At 31.4% G+C, this 21,376-nt stretch overlaps 3 protein-coding genes across 5 annotated transcripts in view; 2 read left to right on the top strand and 1 right to left on the bottom strand.

Moving 5' to 3' along the window:
* Positions 1–14,271, top strand: part of Ec (ubiquitin specific peptidase echinus) — a 60,889-nt gene extending 46,618 nt beyond the window's left edge. For 2 of the 3 annotated variants that reach the window (XM_074249025.1, XM_074249027.1), the window contains 7 exons: positions 5,544–5,678; positions 6,776–6,940; positions 7,801–7,935; positions 8,264–8,533; positions 8,639–9,019; positions 9,205–9,627; positions 9,718–14,271. In XM_074249025.1, the coding sequence (XP_074105126.1) occupies positions 5,544–5,678; positions 6,776–6,940; positions 7,801–7,935; positions 8,264–8,533; positions 8,639–9,019; positions 9,205–9,627; positions 9,718–14,106 (5,898 nt within the window). In that variant the 3' untranslated portion in view covers positions 14,107–14,271. Of the gene's footprint in view, positions 1–2,970; positions 3,581–5,543; positions 5,679–6,775; positions 6,941–7,800; positions 7,936–8,263; positions 8,534–8,638; positions 9,020–9,204; positions 9,628–9,717 lie in introns of those variants that run through there. The other variant, XM_074249026.1, reaches the window with a different exon arrangement.
* A 44-nt stretch (positions 14,272–14,315) lies between these two features.
* LOC141531306 (uncharacterized) lies at positions 14,316–21,131 on the top strand. The gene is made up of 7 exons (XM_074249035.1): positions 14,316–16,197; positions 19,041–19,190; positions 19,622–19,742; positions 19,823–19,988; positions 20,081–20,228; positions 20,620–20,757; positions 20,834–21,131. Exons 1-7 carry the CDS (start codon positions 15,828–15,830, stop codon positions 21,019–21,021), a joined length of 1,281 nt encoding a protein of 426 aa, XP_074105136.1. The 5' UTR covers positions 14,316–15,827; the 3' UTR covers positions 21,022–21,131.
* Positions 16,058–17,811, bottom strand: LOC141531310 (uncharacterized). The gene is made up of 2 exons (XM_074249039.1): positions 16,831–17,811; positions 16,058–16,480 (listed from the first exon to the last, which is right to left on the bottom strand). The coding sequence occupies exon 1, from the start codon at positions 17,595–17,597 to the stop codon at positions 16,833–16,835; it is 765 nt and encodes a 254-aa protein (XP_074105140.1). The 5' UTR covers positions 17,598–17,811; the 3' UTR covers positions 16,058–16,480; positions 16,831–16,832.
* Positions 21,132–21,376: the final 245 nt, after the last annotated feature.

Here is a 21,376-nt window from a genome sequence, read left to right as displayed (position 1 = left end):
TATCTTTTACATTTTTATGATAATAAAAAATAAAATTCCAATACACCTTACATCATAGAAACGATGATAGTCAAACAAACAAGGGTTGAAGGAATCAAGAATCAAGACCCTCTGGTATACTTTTATTTCAGGTGATTCATTGGATATGAATTCGAAACACGTGACTCTTCTTCCTTTCCAATGTGTCATGACACATTTAAGAGTGTATGACCTGAACTCACGAGAAAGCCCTTTACTTTCTTTTAGGGTTAAATCGTTTTTTAATTATCAATAGTAATAATAATTAATAATTTATTAAGCCATTAGCTATTCTGTTTAAAACTTTTTAACCTATCCTCAGATTTAATAAAGTCTGACAATTTATGACAGTAGTCAAAACCTCTATATGTTATACATTTTGTTACTGAATGTGTACGGATAGATGCTATATATTATTATAATAACTTTCGTTTGATACTTGTGTTTATTATCGTGTTACATAAATGCAATGTTTTGTATAAATATTGAGGTTTTTTGTCAAAAATGAACAGTCAAATTTTTTTGAGCGAAAGTTGCATTTTAATAAATACAAATAAATTAGAAATTTTTCTGAGTTAGCGAAGAAAGAAAAAAATTCAAAAAAATACAAAGATAATTTATGGTAATCAATTACAAATAACGTTGGTTTACTATCTTAGATGAAAGATTACTTTACTCAAAATTAAATTAAATGCTGTAAAGCGTCTTTGTCTAATTACCTAGCGCATTAACGTCAAAATTACTCATAACATTAAGAGAATGAAATTATCTTTCTCTTGGTTCAGCACTAGTTAAAATTAGATATTTTCATGTTTTTTTTTTTTTTTGCTTTATCATCCAAAATACTGTCACTACACTCATAAGTATCTGAAGTATTTTAATATTTTTTTATATACAACAATTATCTACTTTTTCGATAAATATTTTGTAGAAGTTACTTTGTCTATCTCTGTTATCATCATACTTGCTCATTATAGTTAATTTAAAGTATTATCTACAGAATTATTTCCAACTGGAACTTTTTGTTTCTTCGAATATACATTGTCTTAAAAGATACGCTCCAACAGTTATTCAACAACATTCTACGAAAGAACAAATTACTTTTCGAATTAGTTCTCCAATTGCTTACTTATAAACTTATACATTTACTGTATCATATTGTAATCTAAATAATATTTTTTACGGAAACACTGAATGCAAATTTCTCACATAAATTATATGCAAATATGATGTATGCGTTAGCGCGAATATCAATACCCTACTCCTCCATTAACAACTTTATGCAATTTCCTCATTAATACATATATAACTAAGAAAGTTACCGCACATTATTTTTTAATTTCACGCATAAATTACTGTATTTAAACGTCAGAAATAAAAAAATATGTCAGTTTCGTAGATTTTCTGCAAAAATCTAAATTAAAAATTTATTAAAATATCCTTGAAAAAAAATTTTTTCATAACATTTTATTAAAATGTTTTTAAAATTTTTATATTTTTTCTCGAATTTAATTATGAAAAATTGAAAAAAAATTTTTTAAATTCATAAAAGTATAAAAATTAAATCAGTCAATACTATAATAATAATTAATTTTAAGTCACTCATACTTAAAGCCATATATATTTATTAACCTTATTTAAATACTGTTGTGTGTTTAAAAAAATAAACGTGAAAAGAAACCGCGCACACGTCTTATGTACAATTATACATGTACACAGCAACGTTGTCTGAGCTTGAAAAAACTGGATATAGTCATACATACTCTCTACAGTCACACACAATGATAATAATAAAATCAAAGTAGTAGTTGCGAGTTTGCAAATGTACTCGCGGTATATTCAAGTATAAGTCTTGAATCTTACGAGTGGCACAAGCTGCTTGACTGGCTACAGCCTCACAATACACAATAACTAACTACATACATCTATACAACACACACATGTGTATTAGTGACGGTATACTATACGATATTGTAGTAAATTATACAGGTAAAAGTATGCTCAGGTGTAATCATGTGTGGTAGAACTAAAGGAGCAAGCATGTGTGGTACAGCTAACTGGATGACGTCACCCGAGGGGGCTGGGGGCCTCTAATGTTATGTGTAATATAAGTATAAGACTTAAGACCTATCTCTGGTTGTATAGCCACAAAGATATAATACAGAGAAAGAGTCGGAGTCTGAATCTGAGTAGATGTATTGTACGAGTTTAAAAGTGTACGAGAGTAAAGGTAAGTGGGGGGTGATTCAGTCCCTGTTTGGTCCCCATCGAGGGTGGGGGTGGTTAACCAGCAAGTCCGCGCCGCAGGTACGCGCACTCAGGTACCCTGTAAAACCACTCAGGTAGCCATACTGAGACACTCTTCCAGGAGAGTATACTACGACCATGTTATCGTGACTTTTTTATTTATTTCAAACGTTTTTTTTTTTTTTTTTTTTCATCTTAAAATCTTCCCGTAATGGCGTGGCTGTACCTCTGGTTACCTTATATTCCCGCGTCAAACAGTTTGTTTAATCGATGCCGAGGTGTTTGATCGATATACAATAATTACAACTCATAACTGTTATTTAAATTTAAATTTAAATAATTTTATGTAAGACTGTTAAAAGTTAACGTGCCAGTGTATTAAGTCGATAGAAAAGTTTTTTACTTTTTTCAAATATTTAAATCACAAATACTAAATAATAAATTTAATATTTCAAATTGGAGCTAAAATAAGTTATTTTAATGGAATTACTGAGTGTTTGTACAAGTGATTGAATTATATTATAGCAGCAATAGGCATTTTAAAAAAATTTTTTACAAGCACGTGGTTAATTGGTGTAATTAGATGTGCGCTGAAATTTTTAAAAAGTTTTACGGTGTAAATTCAATTGTAATGGTTTTTATTATCTTATCTCGTAATTTTTAGTGAACTTGGAGATACAGATACAAAAAAATTATCCACATCACTTCATACACTAAAATTTTGTTTAAATGAATTTAAATGAGGATGTGAAATTGTTTGACGAAAAAAAGTTTAAACAAAGTTGTGAATATGGTAAATAATGTTATCAAGTTTTGTTTTCGTGGAGTAACTTTTAAAAGTCGGAGTTTAATATGTACGAGGAGAGTTGACTGAAGGAAAATTTTATGGACAAAAGATTACAATTTGTTAGATATATTTGCGCTGTTGAGAGTTTTTGTGGGTGAAACTAAAAATGAAGTTAAGGATACTTTTTGAAAATACTTAAACATCTCGAGTACAAGAGTTATTTCTTAAATAGATAAATATAAAAAAGCTAAATGTTAATTTACGTGGGTACTTTGGTTAAAAGGAGCTTATGAATAAATAAAAATGCTAAAGTGGATAAAAGTAAAGCAGGACACTGCATCAGTCGCTAAAGAAACGAGTAACAATAAAGTTGGGTCTAAAGGTACTGAAAATGATGATACTGAACCCGAAATTGAAGTCGCTTGTAAGGCTGATGACGGTGAAGCTGCTGCTGAGAAAGAGGAAGAGGAAGACAGTGGAATGGAGAGAGAAGACTCCCCGGCAATCGATTTGAGACGCTTGAAAAAAGTACGCTTGAAATTTTATCAATCCTAAATGTCAATTTAATCATTTCTTTTTTCTTTAATTTTACGTAACACTTTTTTGTACAATCACTTATTTATTCTGTAAATTATTTAATTTAGGATCAAGACAATATCCACATAATCTATAATGTAATGCAATACAAATGTAAACCTTAAAAAAAATTATTATTGCAACCGCTTTGTACAATCGATTTAATTTTCTTTAGATTGACAAAGAGATTGTACAGATATTATGTGAGCTTGATGTTGACATATACAGGAATTTAGTTAGTTATTTAATAACTGCTTATATGTATGCAATATAGACATATTTAACTCGACTAATGTTATTAACAATTATTTTCTGTATATAAATTTTCATTCGACGATTTCACTCATTGGCATCGGAAAGTTGATTGGTGTGTTTTTCTGCAATAGTTGCACACTTACTTTTTTTTTTTATTTTTATTTTTATTTTATTTAATATTTATTTTTTAATCAGCACAAAACCTGTTTCTTATGAAGACCACGCAATTTTAAATATACCGTTCCAACTTTGACATCAATGTGTCATTGACTTTTTTTGCTCAATATTTCGTGAAGCAAAATTACCGATCAGCGATTACTTTAATATATAACAATGAATTGAAATTAAACGGAGATTTAAATTGTTGAGCACGTTTTACATTAATTAACCTTGTGTTTCTGTATGTAGGGAGTTCAATTTAATTGTATCTCAGTTACCGATCTCTGTTTTTTATACTGAGGATTACTGTGCTGTACTATAGATATTCCTTTTATCGAATTTCGTGGTAATTGCTTAGAATCGCAGTTTCCCAATTTTTTGTCGTAAAATATCCAAAAATTGAATTAGAATTTTTTGGAGTAAATTTATCAACTACAAGACTAAACCCTTTTGCTTAAAATTTATTTAAAAAATGAGCTAGTATTTAATTATAATTTATATTTATTAAAAAAAATTCTCAAACATGTATGTTCATTTTAGTTTCACAATTAAATTTGTTTCAAACAATTATAGATTATCTTTCATTCAATAAAAAGTTTTAATTTAAAAATATAAGAAAATAATTGTTTTATTTTCGGTTTTTTATGGCCAAAAGTATAGTAGAACAGCAATTCTGAACAATTACTAAATTAATTATTGTATATTACACGGTATTAAAGTTTACTCTCCCAAAAATTCTTCATCAGAAAAGTTTCGAGATTTGAGCTTCGATGATAATTTGTCGATGAGGATGTAGTGCATCCTTGACATATACTATAAATACCCTTAAGCAACTTTAGTTACACACACTTGTTCAGTTCTACAGTTTCATTGGTATATCACCGTTATTGTATCCGTTGCTGCTGCCGAGACAAACCGAAACGAAACCCATTACAAACTTTTAAACTTAATATTGTATACTACGTATTCCATACTCCATACTACTAAAGATATTGAGGTATAAATAAATCATTGGAGGATTCAATGCTCATAAATGATTGCTTTTCTCCACATGTACACACAATCATGTATCAATACTACTCAGGGTCATAAAAAGTTTTAAACTTTTTATCGTCGGGTTAATTTAACTGCACTTTCATTTCACAATCTCTATTGGTAATGCATTCTAAGATAATAAATTACTGAGGAAAAAACTAGTAAAAATCTGTGACGTTTCATTAATAATTTTTTAAATTATTGGTTGAATTTATTAAAATAACCTTCTATGATAAACAATGGTTCAAGCTTGTTAGACACGAATAATAAAACTCGAGACGTATACCTACTTATAGAATTTTTTTAAGGACAAATAGAATAACAGAGAGAAAAAAAAAATTTTCTCTTTTAACAAATTCGTACACAAAAAACTAAAAAATAAAACTATATAGCCCCGGTACGGATCTATTGAACAAAATCCCTTTTATATTCGGTTTTTTGAACGTTTCTATTGTGATTGTTCCAGGACCTATTCTCCCAGCTGCAGTTTTCGCAGGACAGCGCTTTACCGCCCGATGCCCTTCGCCAAGCCTTAGCCAAGAGTTTTCTCGACCAACAACGTTTCCAATTGGGTTTTATGGACGACGCAGCAGAATGCTTCGTAAGTAATGGTTTTATGATTATAGACACAGCTATTATCGTTATTAAATCAATTCTCAAGTTGCTATAAAAAATATAATTATCTGATCCCGTTATCGCGTAAAAAATCTATGAAAAAAACTAATATAACTAGGTATGTATGAATATATGTTAAGAAAATACCGGTTTGGGTTTTATATCTTACATCCTATATCTTACATATTATTTACTAGATAATTAACCTTCTTTGTTGTCTTTTTTAGAATGCTCTAATCTGAGCACCTACGAAATTTTCATTTTAATTTATAGCCTCTTTTGTATTACAATCACGTATCAAGTTCGCGTAGGTATGCGGTAACATATGTATCGGTACTCCTACAATAGAAATATATATATATATATATATATATATATATATATATATATATATATATATATATATATATATATATATATATATATATATATATATATATATAACGTGTGTGAGATTTGAGACCAAGGACAATAAAAGCTGCTAATTTTAATGCTTGTTTAATTATTCATCTAGGGATTGAATTTCTCTTAATTTAATTTTTTTGATAATTAATTTTAAATAAAGTCTATACGGCGAAAAAAAAAACAAAGATTTTTCCTATTTTTGCAAAGAAAAAAATTCCTATGTTGACAGAAATTTTTCCTGTGGTAACATGGGAATTTTTTCTTTATTTAACATAATAGAAATATCTATGTGACATAGAAAAAAGTCAATTTTTAAAAAAGTTATGGCTGAATTTTTAATTGTTTTGAAATGTAAAGCAAAATTTGAAAAAAATTTCCTCGAATTTTTTTTTTATCACAAACCGACTGTATATCACTGTTTTACTTTCAAATTATCTGACATTGCTCGAATGAGAAAATTTTGATGTAAATTTGTAATTATTAAATTAAGTTACATAAATGTTAGTGATGAATGAATTTTTGATGCAGAAATAGGAAAAATCCCTATGTTTTTTTCGCCGTGTACGATAATATACCCTAAAAATGATATTTTTTTCTTAAAATGAATCAAAAATAAAAAATTTTTAAATATTAATTTTTTTCATTAAAAAAGTAAATTTTATTTTTAAAATTTTACAGGAAAACATTTTGTTACGAATTCACCTACACATCGCAAGTGGCGAAGCAGAGGATATGTGCAATGCAAGACACTGTGTTCCGCATCAAAAATTTGCAATGACTTTAGTGGAACAGAGCGTATGTGGCGCTTGTGGTGCCACATCTGAGCCATTACCGTTTACTCAGGTTTGTATAAATTATCTATACCGGCAAATAAAAGATATAATAGTATAATGATCTTATGAATACATCTCCAGACTCCAATATATTAGTTTATAAGTATACGAGCATTGGTGGCCAGTGGCCAGTGACTAGTCAATATCCTGGACCGTAAAACAGCATAAAGCCCAAACTAAACCCTGAAGCGACAATAACAACAGTACAGCATCGGTCATTTATCATGCTCACGAATACCCTCGAGATCTTTAACTTAAGGTTCACTATTTAGATTGGTGTCCCTTTCCCACGTCTCTACCTGGGCGTATTTTACCTGGAAAAACATAAAACACCTTACTTTACTTTACCTTTACCTTTTACTAGCTTGTTATATTATACAGGGTCTGAACCGTGACCTTTGTGAAGTTGTTGAGTTATTGTTAATTTTAAGAGATCGTGGTACCCTTGGGGTAGTTTTGTCCGTTGTAAATTTAGTCTGCGGGGGTGGTTTTTTCTCTTACTACATATTGGATTTCTTTATAGATATATATATATATATATATATATATATATATATATATATATATGTGTGTGTATTTTTTTTATTAAATCTTCTTTTGACTGAGACGTGGGAAAAAAAATATTTGCCCTGCACCTTGTCAGCCTCCCACGACTCTGAGTAGAGCAGGAAACTTTCGTGATAATCAGAGCTGACTTGTCGTGCAGATGATTCCGGCTTATCTGGATTTTTCCTTCTTATTATTTACTCGATTAAAGAACATAGATCCCATGGTGCAGAGGGTATTATATGTATAAGTAATTGGGGAAAACGTGAGAAGTTTAAGAAAAAATAGTGATGATATTAAATTAATGTTATTATTTATTTGCAGATGGTTCATTATGTCTCTGCGTCAGCGCTGACTTCACAAGCACGGCAAACTCTACCAGCCGCCAAGAACAGCCCTGATTTGTTCGGACAACTTTTGAGAAAAGCTGGCGGTATGGGAGATATCCGTGACTGCCCAGTAAGTATTAAAAAACTAAAAAATAATTATATAATAGTTATGACTTGTATGTTTCATCCTTATGGACTATCCACTGACGTTGATTCGAATTTGTTGAACGTTGAGTCATAAAAAGAAAGTACGACTCATTGGTTTAATTAAATTGTACTATTCTTGGAAACCATAACGTGTGATTCTGTCATTTCATACTTTCACTTACTTTTTTTTTATGATGATACAATTATTAATATTAATAATTTTATTAATACTCGTAATTCTTCTATGTAATTATTTTTACTATTGATACAACGTGATTATGATATTAATTATATATATTTTTTAATTTTAGAGCGCATGTGGTGCCAAGATCCAAATATGCCGAACGCTGATGAACAGACCGGAGATTGTATCAGTGGGTGTGGTGTGGGACAGCGAAAGACCGTCACTTGAACACATCATGGACGTGTTCGCGACTGTCGGTACGTGCTTGCGACTCAGTGATGTTTTTCACAGCGTCGTAGACTCAAGATGGGGTGCATCTACAGTTCACAATCTCGTTGGGGTAGTCACGTACTACGGCAAGCACTACTCGACATTTTTCTTCCATACAAAGCTAAAGGTACAGATATTTTTTTTCTAATCTTATTAATTATTACTTATTGCAATAAATAATTTTTATAAATTTTCTAATAATTTTTATTTTTATTTATTGTCTATTTTGTAGGTATGGATATACTTTGATGATGCAACGGTGAAAGAAATTGGACCGAGATGGGAGCAGGTAGTGGAAAAATGCAGACGCGGTCGTTATCAACCACTTCTTCTACTTTACGCAACACCTGGTGGTACACCAGTTAACACAGAAAACGCGCCAAAAGTCGTAACGCCATTTCCCAACACTAAAGGCTGGAAGACGTCACCGCAGAAAAATAATTCCAGGCGTTCTGTTACACCTAGTCCAGAGAAGCCGTTGATCAGTAATACTGCCAGGCGAGCTATTACACCGAACCCTGATAGTGCCCAACCGCATGCTTACACTCAACGAAGAGTATACAGTGATTATCAAAATCTCACTGATATACAAAATAATATTTTTGGAATCAAGGTAAAAATTTATTCTTGATTAAGACTGGGCCGTATTAAATCGACTTTTTGAAATTTTATTTTTCCAATAATTTTATATAAACAATTTTAATTGAGGTCATTTTGGGATTCTGAGTAAACTTGTCATATTTTCTTATTCAAAAACTTTGAAGTATTTTTTATTTAAATGAATATTGTTTTTAATAGGATGTTGACACTGTTGACGGTGAAAGTGAGTCAAAGTACATAAGCCGTCGTGCGGTGGAGAACGTAATGCAGCATCAAAAAAAGCAACAAATACAATTAACGCGTAGCTTAAGCGCTGGTTCTAATACACAAGATGGTTTAAGCATTCCGGATCACTTGAATGTACCACGCAGACGTGATTCTGGAAACTGGTCTGGAGATCGTAACAGCGCCTCTTCAAGCTCTTCAACGACAATGGATAATCCTTATCTGTACATTGTTCATAAAATGCAGAGAAATTCAGGTGTACCTAAAAGCCCAACCAGTAAATCTGGTGAATTGTCGAGTAGCAGCAGCGGTCACTATGACGCTGGATACGATTCATATTCACTATCTTCAACAGACAGTCTTACTATTCAACAAAATCTTAAACATAATTTACAAGTAAGTTTTATTAAATCATTAATATTATATTTAATGACTATTAATTAAGTAATTAATTGGATTAATAAACAATAATTTTAATTGTTTCAGCTTGCTCAAATTCCTGAAGGTTATCAATCAACTGTTGGTGGTGATTGTGAACGACTGTGCAAAGAGACTGATGCACTGTTGGAAAAATCTCGTGCAGCAGAAGACGCCGGTGATTTGGGTACCGCTGTAGCACTCTGCAATGCCGCAACTAGTAAAGCACGAGCCGCTATGGATGCACCTTACAATAATCATAATACCATCACGGCAGCACGTCTGAAACTAAATACTTGTGTAATGAGATCGAGAAGTCTTCACAGGAGGATACTGCAAGAGCACGCGATAGCTAACGGTGGAAAAGAAGAAGCCGCGGCTGATGGAAGACATACAAGGGAAAACAGTAAATCTGGACAACATTCTCGACAAAATTCACGCGACAAAGGCAATCATTCGCGGCAAAATAGTCGTGAGTTATTAATAAATACAACAACACCTGTAATAGATAAACCAACAGTTAAAAATATTGAAATCTATGCAACTTTACCGAAGAAAAAAACTTTGAGAGGTAAAGCTACCGCTGTAAATGTTATTGAAGACGAAGAGTACATGTTGTATGATAAACCAACTCAACGAACAGGATTTTTTGGTCGAACAAAACGATGTGATGATGATAAGAAAGAGAAAAAACGGGCCAGAAGTGAAGAACGCAATAAAAATATTTCAAAAGACTTTTCAATAGCACCCTCAAAACCTTCTGTGTTGCCAAAAAACACTAAGCCAGATAAGAGTTGTAAAGAAACGTCTGATTCAAGTAAAAGTTCACAGAGTAATACAACATCAGCGGCTGTTGATCAGAAGCAAGGTAAAAAGCAGCATAAAATAAGAAGAAAATTATTAATGGGCGGTTTAATTAAGAGAAAAAATCGAAGTATGCCTGATTTGCGTGAAGGTCAAGATGGTCAGCCAATTGCTGCAACTAAAGAAAATACTTCAAATACATTGCCAAAACAATCAGTTGACGATTCAAATGTCGGTTTGAAAGCCAATGAAGTCGGTCAATCTTTAAGCGGTTACTTGTCGGAGGGCCACCTAGAGTTTGCCGGTAACTGCAATGCCAATCCAAATTTAGAACGAAGTCGTCTGATGAGAAAAAGCTTCCACGGTAGCGCTGGTAAGGCGTTACACGTTGCGAAAGTTCCTCCGCCACCACCGCTCCGGACCACTTCTCAGCTTAGCAAGTCTAAGTGTCCTGAAGTGCGCAATGAGCAAGATAACATCAATAAGTCCTCATACAATAATAATAATAATAACAATAACAACAACCAAATTAATGGTAATAATAATAATAATAATGATGGACAATGTGCTATTACTTCTCCTCAGGATCAAACGACTAATGCTTACTGGAGTCATTTGAATCCAGCTAATTTTGATTCAAACAGTCAACTTTGTCGTAACAATTATGATGAATATTTATCCGAGCCCCAGTCATTACCGTTTCTACCATCTTATAATTCTGAAGCAAATAATTTAATGACGTCGCCAGTGAATGTTAACCAGCAGCAACAACAGCCACAAAATGGTCCCGCTAAACCAAGAATCCAAGATGACGTTGTACAGTATGCAAATGGTATTTTATATGAACCAACATTTGTTGTCACGCGAGCTGATGTTCATAATGAACAGAGTCCAGTTAAAGGTCAACAATTAGAAGTCCTTCCACCTTATCCTGAAAATATGACCAATGTGTCACATTCTAGACAACCGAGTGAAGATTTCCCACCTCCGCCTTATCCAGTAATCCCCTCGGTTACTCATTCACGTCAACCTAGCGAAGATTTTCCTCCACCACCTAGTCCCCTTGAAATTGAAAATACTCTACTTTATCAGCAACAACAGCAACAGCAGCAGCAACAATTACAACTACAATATTTACAACAACAACAACAACAACAACAACAACAGCAGCAGCAGCAACAACAACTGAAGCATCACCAGCAGCTGCAGCAGCAACAACAACAACAACAACAACAACAACAAATGCAAGCAAGTCAACAGCAGTCAACGGAGGCTCAACAAATAAGCAGCTTGTTAGCTCAATTACAAAGTAAGAGAGCACTTATGTCTTCTGAAAATATTGAAGAAAAGAAGAGAAACTCAACGCATGAAGATGAGGATAAAAATGGTGGTGGAACTTGGTTACGTGAACTACAAGCTAAACTGCAAGAAAAACAAGCTGAAAGAAAAATGAAGAAACAAGGACCGCTAGATGGTCAGGATGTCCCAAAAAGCATTGCTAGGCGTACTAGTGATTTGATGATGAACAGTGTCGGACCAATAACAAATCAGCCGCAGGGCGTTGATGTAACTGATTGTCCTCGAGTAATTTCTTCGGTTAAGGATATGGCTGCGAGATTTGAACAAATAAAATTACATCCAACGCCTAAAGTTGATGTAGACGGTAAAGTTCCGTTAAAATTGACTTCTAATTCAGTATCACCCTCGCCAACAATGGGATACAGCAATGAAGTACAAAAAACAGAGGAGACTGTTAATCAATTGCCATTGTCGAGCGAAAATTTAGCAGCTTTTACTAAATTTGATAATTACACAAGTTTGACATCAAGCGCTGAATCAACTTCAAGTCAAAGCACATTCGTTGCATTACCATCTGACAATTCATCAAGTAATCATCAGCAGACTAGTGGGTTGAACGCTGCTATTTTATCAATGTCTCTGACCTTACCTCACGAGACTGGTCTTCCAATAGATTATCCAGAAGATGATATTAGTGAAGTAGCTATGCAGAATACTATTCAAAATACAACAATATTGCCAATGGAAGAGGATTTACTCGTAGCTAAGACAAAACGTCGAAGTGGTAAGAAGAAGAGTGTATCATTTTGTAATGAAGTTGTTCTAGTAGCAGCAGCTGATGACGATATAAAGCACTCTGAATATCCTCATCCAATTCTTGAACGTGTATTAAGATCAACGATAAATATACCCGAATCAGCTCAAGTAATGCGTGAAATACAGAGCTTAAAAGAGGCTGAGATGAACCGTGACAGTAATCAAGTGACAAGATTCCAGCAGCACACATTGCCATTGAAAAGCGAAGCGGATAGTACACCATCAACCACATTCCAAGATCAATTGAGGAGTGTCAATCCTATAATACCGTTACCGGTCGATAGTAATTTACAACCGACTTTCACGCGTCAAAATCCCACTGACCCGCCGGTAAACACAAACACCTCGACCTCGATTACTCAACAACAAGAGCCCAAGAAGTACACTCCTTATGTTGGTAGTGACTGTCATAGTGATGTTATACGGGATCTCCTGAGTTATCCACCTGCTGTCTCTTCTTCAGCACAATCTAAGATGTCTTACTCACCGCAACTTCAACAACAGATAAGATATGCCCAGAATGGTTTGACCTACAATCAGTCCTCATCTCCATTATCTACTCAAGGATATACTCAACTTCATCCGTCTCATCCGTGCAATCCAGCTATACCAGTATCGCAAACACAAAAACCTGCGAGTCCTTACACAGTACAAATGCATAATCAATATCCACAAGTTAATATTCAGCAGCAGCAGCAGCAGCAGCAACCGCAACAACTTAGTATAAACAACAACAACAACAGTGCTCAGAAAAATGGATACCCGGTGTACTATCATCTCGATCAACAACACAATCAAATGAATTTACAAATGACTACCCAGCAGTTCCAACAGAACGGGACAAATCGAACTCAAAGTGTAAATTCAAGTCCTATTACTGTACAAAATCCTCAACAATTTGGGTATCAAGCAAATCAATCTCAAAATTCTTATCAGCAGTACCCTACGCAAAACCAGTACTTGAGCAATAATTATCAGGTTTACACGCTTCAAAATAGCGCTCAACAAAGTAGAGTGAGCCCTTCAATTCCTCAGTACCAACCACCACCTAATCCAGCAACTTATCAATCCCAACAATCCCAATCTCAACTTTTATCACAGCAAAATTTACCACAGAATCCACAAAATCAACAACTCCAATCTCACCATCAACACCAAATAGCTCAAGCGTTTCAACAGCGCGGTGAAAACTATCAACGCCCGCCGCAAAAAACAGATCAGCAAAATATTCTAGCACCGAATCAAATGTACACAAATTCTCTGCAAAATGGACAATCTAAGTTACAAAATTACCAACACCCACCTGCTAATTCTGCTGTTGCGATTAAAGCACTCAAACAAGGGCCGCTTTTGACAAATGGTAAATCTAATTCTATGAGTTTACTTCAACCGGCAAATCCAATGCAAAAAACAATATCTGCACCAGCCATTCCACGAGCAACACTCTGTAATCTTTGTCGCAAGAAACAAGCTGCTGAAACCGGAATGTTTTGTGTAAATTGTGACAAATATATGAATAGATTTCGATCGAAAAATTGAGTAATTAATTAATCGTACTTATTATAATTTTTATTTTATTTAAATTGTTCTACGCGCGTGCCATTACTCTCACTTATCAATACAATTGAATTTGTGATTAATGGCTGGTAGATATTATTATTTTATCGTGATAAGTTTATATATATATATATATATATATATATATATATATATATATATATATATATATATATATATATATATATACAATACAAATGACCTTCATCGAGCAGCTATAGATTTATTGTAATATCACTATTATAAGTGACAATTTGTTTTTTATTTAATTTAAGTTACAGTTGTAAATTGTATTTTGTAAATTTTCAATTATTGTAATTTATCGTTAATTTTTTTTTTTTTTGTTCATTAGAGTTAAATTAATAAGTAATTATTATTTTCGATTAAAAATGACTGCATTAAAATTTTTTTATAATTGTAAATAGATGATAGGCAGGTACTTAAAAAAGTATTATATGTTCTATTGCAATTACTGAGATTAAACCTCTGCAAAATGCCGAGGATTTTATTATTAAATAAATAATACTATTTGTAGTAGGTATTCTAAGAATTGTGATATTAGTAACGTCATGTAAAATTATACTTTCAATTGTACAAGATTTAAAGATTGTTTAATTAAATGTTACAAATGAATTAAATACTTCTATAAAATGTAAATCTAAGATAATATTGTTATAATAGGGAACATGATCTCTGTAATATGTGTGTATTGTGTTAAAAAATTATTTTTACATGTTAAAAACATATGTGTTATGTTAAAGAATAATTTTACTGTGCTAGTTCAATGTACAATTTTATCATTATTATTATTATTAATATTATGATAAGTATTTTGTTTTAAAAATACGAAAATATATGTCCGCCCATGTCTCAATAAATAAATTGTTCTATATAAAATAAATATTTGTTTTGTTTTCTATTCATTTAGGCCAATTTAATCTATATCATTAAGAGAATAAGGAAAATTTTTGTCTCCGGCGTATTTATATGATTAAAATTAGTATGATGGGAAAGGCCTTGATATGTAATTATGCCTTTTCAATTTTTTATATGCTTTTTAACAATTGCTAATTTATTATAAAATTTTTTTTTGGAAATTTAATTTTTTTTCTAAGCCCAAAACAAATTTTTAATTTAAGGAAAAAATTTTTTTTTTATTTCTTCACCTTCCAGCCGAAAGTACGTCAATTCTCGAAATAAAATTTTTTTATACGCCTTTATGATTTCTGGATGCCATAAGAGCGTGTAATTATAATACGCTCCTTACAAAATTTTTCTTAGTCTTTTAATTACATAAATTAATTTTTGACCTACGACATTTACATTTACAAAACAAAATAAATAAATAAACAAATAAAAAATTATTAATCAGTTAAGGATAATAGAATATATGTGATGACTCTACTCTGCAATTTTTAACATATTAACAAAATATGTCAATGAATCATTGCCAGTACTCTATTGTAATAATTGAAGTAATTGCTGGTATATTTTAAATAATGTTGATAGTAAATACTTGAACTTTGTCGATAATTCCTGTCAAACACTAAAATATTTATAAATAATGTCTCACACTTTTAAAATAGCTTTTCAATCCTTGATTGAGTAGCTTGATTGAATAACGTGTTTTTTTATTTATTATCAAAAATTTTTTAACTTTTCTTTATATTAATATTAATATAAATTCTTCACCCATAAATATTATGGATATATTTATACCTGATCATATATGGCTCGATATTTTTAAACATGTTAGTCCATTAAAGTTATTGATTCTGCGTCGGACATGTAAATCCTTCAAAAATATTATTGAAGAAATCTTTGAGAAAAACAATAAATGGAAAGATTTGTGTTTGAACAGTAGTATAAAACCTTGGATTTGGAATATCCAAGAAAAGCTATTTCCTTACGCAGAGAAGTACACTCCAGAGGAATTGGGTAAAACTTGGAAGGATGTTTTTTATTCTTATAAATATTGGCGAACATATTCAAAACGTCGTTCTAAATTCATCAATTTTAATCTTCGCAACAATTCAGTGAATTATAATAATATAGAATGCAGTGACGCATTTGGTAAACAAATTATTCATATCATAGATTTATATTTGTACTGTTAAGGGGCACACCTAGTGTAACGGCCTAAAAAAAACGTGATTTTTGGGAATTTTTATTAAAAAAAATACTTTATCAATTATTTTAAAATTTTAAGAATATATTTATACATGTTTTAAGAATACATAATGAAATTTTTGAAGAAAAAAATTAAATATTTTTTAAGTTATCGTCGATCTCTAACGGCGCGAAAAAAAAGGTCCTTCACTGCTGCAGTGATTCCGGCCTTCTCCGTGGATGAAATCTAAAAAAATATCTCGTTAAACTAGATAATATTGTCTGTACAATGACCTACGATAAAAAAAAAAATCAAAAATTGACAATATGGCGGCGTTTTAAAAAAATAGTCGAATTTTACCTAAAATTTTGGTCGTTTGTGGCCTGCGAAAATTCAATTTTTGATCAGATCAAAAAATCGATAGGTCATTGTACGGAGAACTATATATAGAACATGTAAAAAAATTCGATAGTGATCGGATCATTTGTTTTTGAGTAATCACTGCAGCAAATTCGGAAAATGCTGTTTCGAGAAAAACGCGTTTAAAGATAAAATGATCGTTTCCACTGTTATAAGTGGTTTAAAATCATATTTACAGCTAATCTGCTATTCCAGGGCCATATAATACACCTTCCTCTTCTTCGAAAAGGGCTTGTTCAGCTGAAGAAGCTTTTCTTCGAGATGATCGACCTTCTTTTGAAGAAGCCCTTTGGCGATAATCAGCGATTCGTATTCTCGTGTCGTCCTTAAGAGCCGCAAAATCTCTTGCTGCAGGTCCAACTATCACTCCCATTACATTGAATATCTTCAAAATTGACGAATAACCGTCATTAAATATTGCAGTTGCAAAATTATTTGACAATTCAATAGTTTTGAAGCCATTATGAAGATGCTTGGGTGAAAAGTGCCAAAGTAAACCGTTGTAGCTTTCATTGTTGTTTTGAGTATTGTTACCTTTACATCTATCAAGCAATTCATATCGAGATAAGTCTTCATAAATAGGTTTTATAGCTTCTTGTACTTCTGGATCCAGTGGGAGGTAATCGTGTTTAAATGTACTAGTGATTCCTTCAGCTTCCGCGCGGCGATAAGCGCACCAACTTTCAGCGCCTTCTGGACAATTTTTATGATTTGGGTTTTTGTCAGTTGAACAGAAATGATAAAATGTTGCCCAGATTGCTTTATACATTTCATCTACATTATCTTGATTCCTCATAATTGCTAAACCATAATATTTTTGGAGTTTATTTATCAAATTTACAGTTAACTTTTGTGATGTTTTACTTTTTCCTCCTAATTTCTTATTAATGTTCTTTACACTTCGGCAACGTGTTCCCATTCTTTTTTCACATGTAGATAGCATTCCAATTTAGCAACAGGAATATCATAAGGATTCAAATCTATAAGTCCTTTGTGGGTAACGCTATCACCATCACCAATATAGCGGGTATATTTTACACCATATTTACTAATGGAACGACCAAACATGTCTTTTACACTATCTACTTCCATTTTTGAGGCAGATCCTTTATGATTGGCATCACATTCTTCATCGTGTAATGATAGCCATTCCTCATAATCTTCAGGTTCGCTATCTTTTTTTTTTCCAAAAACACAACTCTGACAATATGTAGATTTTACGCATGAATCAAGAATTTTCTTGCTGTATTTTCCTGCCAGCGTAACTACTCCGAAACGGGAAGTATGGCCACGTTTTTTCCAGGTACCATCGCCGCTAACAGTCAAATTTGTCTCCGAATTTTCTTTCTTTAATGTAAGCTCTTTTTCTTCATTTATAGCTTGCTGCATACTGAGCTTACAAACAGTTTCGGCTGCAATCTGTAAATTCGTAAAACATCCCGCAAAAGTTTGGTCGTAAAATTTGCATGCTAAATCCATTAATCCACAGAAAAAATTTATCCCATTTATTCCGATGCCCAATAGACGCATCACAGCAACAATACGTTTATTTATTTCAAATGCGTTATTAATCATTGGTCCAGAATTAATATACGAATTGCCACATTCACAAATAATAGCAATTTTGAACCCTAGACCTCTTGAACTTGCTTGATTGAAAGTAACTTTTTTTTGACAGGTTTTACACACCACTAAATTACTAATTGCACTAAAAACTGATAAAAATTGCAAAATACAATATCCATGAGATGGGTCAATCACAACATTATTGTCATTATTTTGTAATAACTTTTCTGCGGACGTACTGGTATTCGCAGTAGATTGCTCAAATGTAAATCTATTTCCGGTAAACTTGCGTTTTTCGCAATTGATCGATGCTTAGGAACATTGTGAGTTCCTTTTTTATTTGAATATGAAGATTGATCACTCATTTTCAAGAAAATAGCACGTGTAAAATTATGATGCGCTCGATACAACGATCACAATGAGACTAAATGTGTCTGACTCCGAAAATAATTTACGTGGCAGTAAACGAAAAATTTCTAGAAATTTCTAGAAATTATTATAATGATATATTTTTGTATACCTGAGAGCCAACAATAGAAACTGGAATCGTGTTATAGGGGCTGGAAGAGACAGTAGACTCTGAACAATACTTCAGGTACGTCTCGCAGCTAATGACACTCTAGCTGCCGAGCGGCTGCTCTTTAAAATGTTATAACTCAAAAACTATTTGAGATATCGATTTGAAATTTTAATATGTTATTTTTAAAGGTGTAATCTACCGAAATATGAAAAAAAAAAAAATCGACTTTTTCGAAATTTCACACTAGGTGTGCCCCTTAAATTAGTTCATTGATTTAAATGTTTTTGTTTTTCATTAAAGGTAATTATTTTGCTATCGCTTCTAATCGCGGAGCTGTATTTTTATTTATAATTGACGATAGAGAGGATTTATATGACAATATAGATCTACTGCATACTTTCACTGGTAATAACAATGAGACTTATTGTCAATTGAAATTTTGGAATGCAGGTAAAATAAAGTTTTTTACTCATGTAATTTTCATCGAAATTATCTTCTAATTAGATTTGTGTAATTGTATCAGACATTCTAGAATTTGTAAAAAATTTATAAATATTTTACTGATTACAAAAATTAGCTCAGAAATTTTTTGGAATTATTTTTTTAATTTTTAAGTTCAAAATTATTTATAAATTCTCAAAAGTTAGTAAAATTTTAGTTTCCTATTTAATTAAAATGGAAAATTTTTTTTCAATATCTTTTAATAAAGTATGATTTTGTTTAATATGAAAATACATTTTTAATAACAAATTATTTTGGTAAAGATTTTTTTTTACATTTTATAGAAATTTTTGAGAGGTTAAGAGCAAAAAATAAAAATGAAACAAATTTTTTTAAATACTCTACTGAATATTAAGCAATAAAACTTTTATCATTTTCAGAGGGGAATATGTTTTTAGCGTTAACAAATTCTTCTGGTAATTTATCTCTATTCAATATTGATTCAAAAACAATCTTTGATGATTTGTTCATTAATGCTTGGACAAGATCACAAACACTATCGTAATGAAAAAATAATAAAAAATTATTTTAATTATCTTATAGACTTGATAAAATTTAATATGTCACTTTATTTTTTATAGTCGAGGAACTGATCACAAATTGATGATTGGTTCAGCCGTTAACGTAATTTATCAATTATCATGGAATGAAACTCCTGAAATCATAAATATTAAACCAATAAACATTGGGAATGCGTATGAAGATCTTTGGTGGCCCGTGAAGAGTCTTTGTTGTCAATATGAAAAGGTGAAGTTAAAAGTTTTAATTCTTATTTTTTCCAAAAAAAATTTTTTCTCAGTGAACTAAGAATATAACTTTCTTATACATTTAATTTATAGACGACTCTCGCGGTCAAGTACCAATTCACGTCAAGAGTAAGCTTTGATAATGGTGATTTGAAAATTACTAAAAGAATGGATCCGAATTTCGATCCACCTCCAAAAAAAATCTACATACCGATCCCCGAAGTCGTGATCTTTAATGAAGGTACGTGATGTATTTTATAATTTAAATTAATAAATTGAAATTCGTTGTTATAATTATCAGTGACATTAAAGTTTATCAATATCTGACAACTTTTAAGATTTTTTAAGCAATAAATCGTAAAGAAAACTATAAAAAAAAAATTCACACATGGAAGTTAAAAAAAAAAAAAAAACTATTAATGCATTGAAAAAAAATTTAACATGAATCAAAACGAAAATTCTTAAACCAAGAAAATAATTTTGAAAAGTTTCATTTGTCTTGAATAAAAAAAAAAAAATTCTTGAATCAAATAAAATTTACTTAAACCAAGAAAAATTTCTTAGATGAAAATTTTTTCTTCTCACATCAAGAAGTTCTTTGAAAGTATTTATGATTATTTTTATTTTTATAGGCCGTGGTCTATTGGTAGTAGTACTGGGCGATTCCAATCAAGTTCGTGTCAGACGTCATTATTTGTTAAAACTTTTTGAAAGCAAAATTGTGTCGGTAGTCATGCATGTTAATATGCTGTTTTTGGGAACTTTATCAGGTAATGTAATCAAAATTGTTTTATTTGTTCAAACACGTAATTCAAATTAGTAATTATATTTTTATTTTATTATTAGGAAGCGTTTATTTATTCATGTTGAAAGATATTCAACAACTTGTGGATGAAAATCTCAGTCAATTACCAATCGCAAAAGTTCTACCAATTAGCAACGAACCAATTCTTACTTTAAACATTACTGAAGTTAAGAAAGAGCCATATATAATTGCATTTACTAAATCTAATTTACATGTTGTAAAACTATGATTCAATTACTAATATGATAATCATACAATTGTGTTTTAGAAGATTATTGCATTTTTCTTTCTTTAAACTATTATTGTACCAAATCGTAAAAATAAAAATAAAAATTCATTCAAGTTATGAATTTTTATTGTAATTTTTTTAATCTTAAAATTTTTTGTCAAGATCACGAATTTTCCAATTTTCATTTTTTTTTCTTCCGTTCAAGACCTAGTTTGAAGTCTTCACTAGAGCACATATTTTTTTTTTTCACTTCAAATGATCCTGCTAGGAGTTCTACTGATAACGCGGACGCATCTTTTTTCCGAGGGCTCACCGGAAATGAAATTAAATCAATTAAAAAAAAAATTGTTGAAAA

This window comes from Cotesia typhae, unplaced genomic scaffold, assembly GCF_013202065.1.
Source record: "Cotesia typhae breed Kobodo isofemale line unplaced genomic scaffold, CoteBio_Ctyphae contig_5, whole genome shotgun sequence".
In the NCBI taxonomy this organism is placed as follows: Eukaryota; Metazoa; Arthropoda; class Insecta; order Hymenoptera; family Braconidae; genus Cotesia; species Cotesia typhae.
This window is presented reverse-complemented; position numbering and strand designations above follow the sequence as displayed.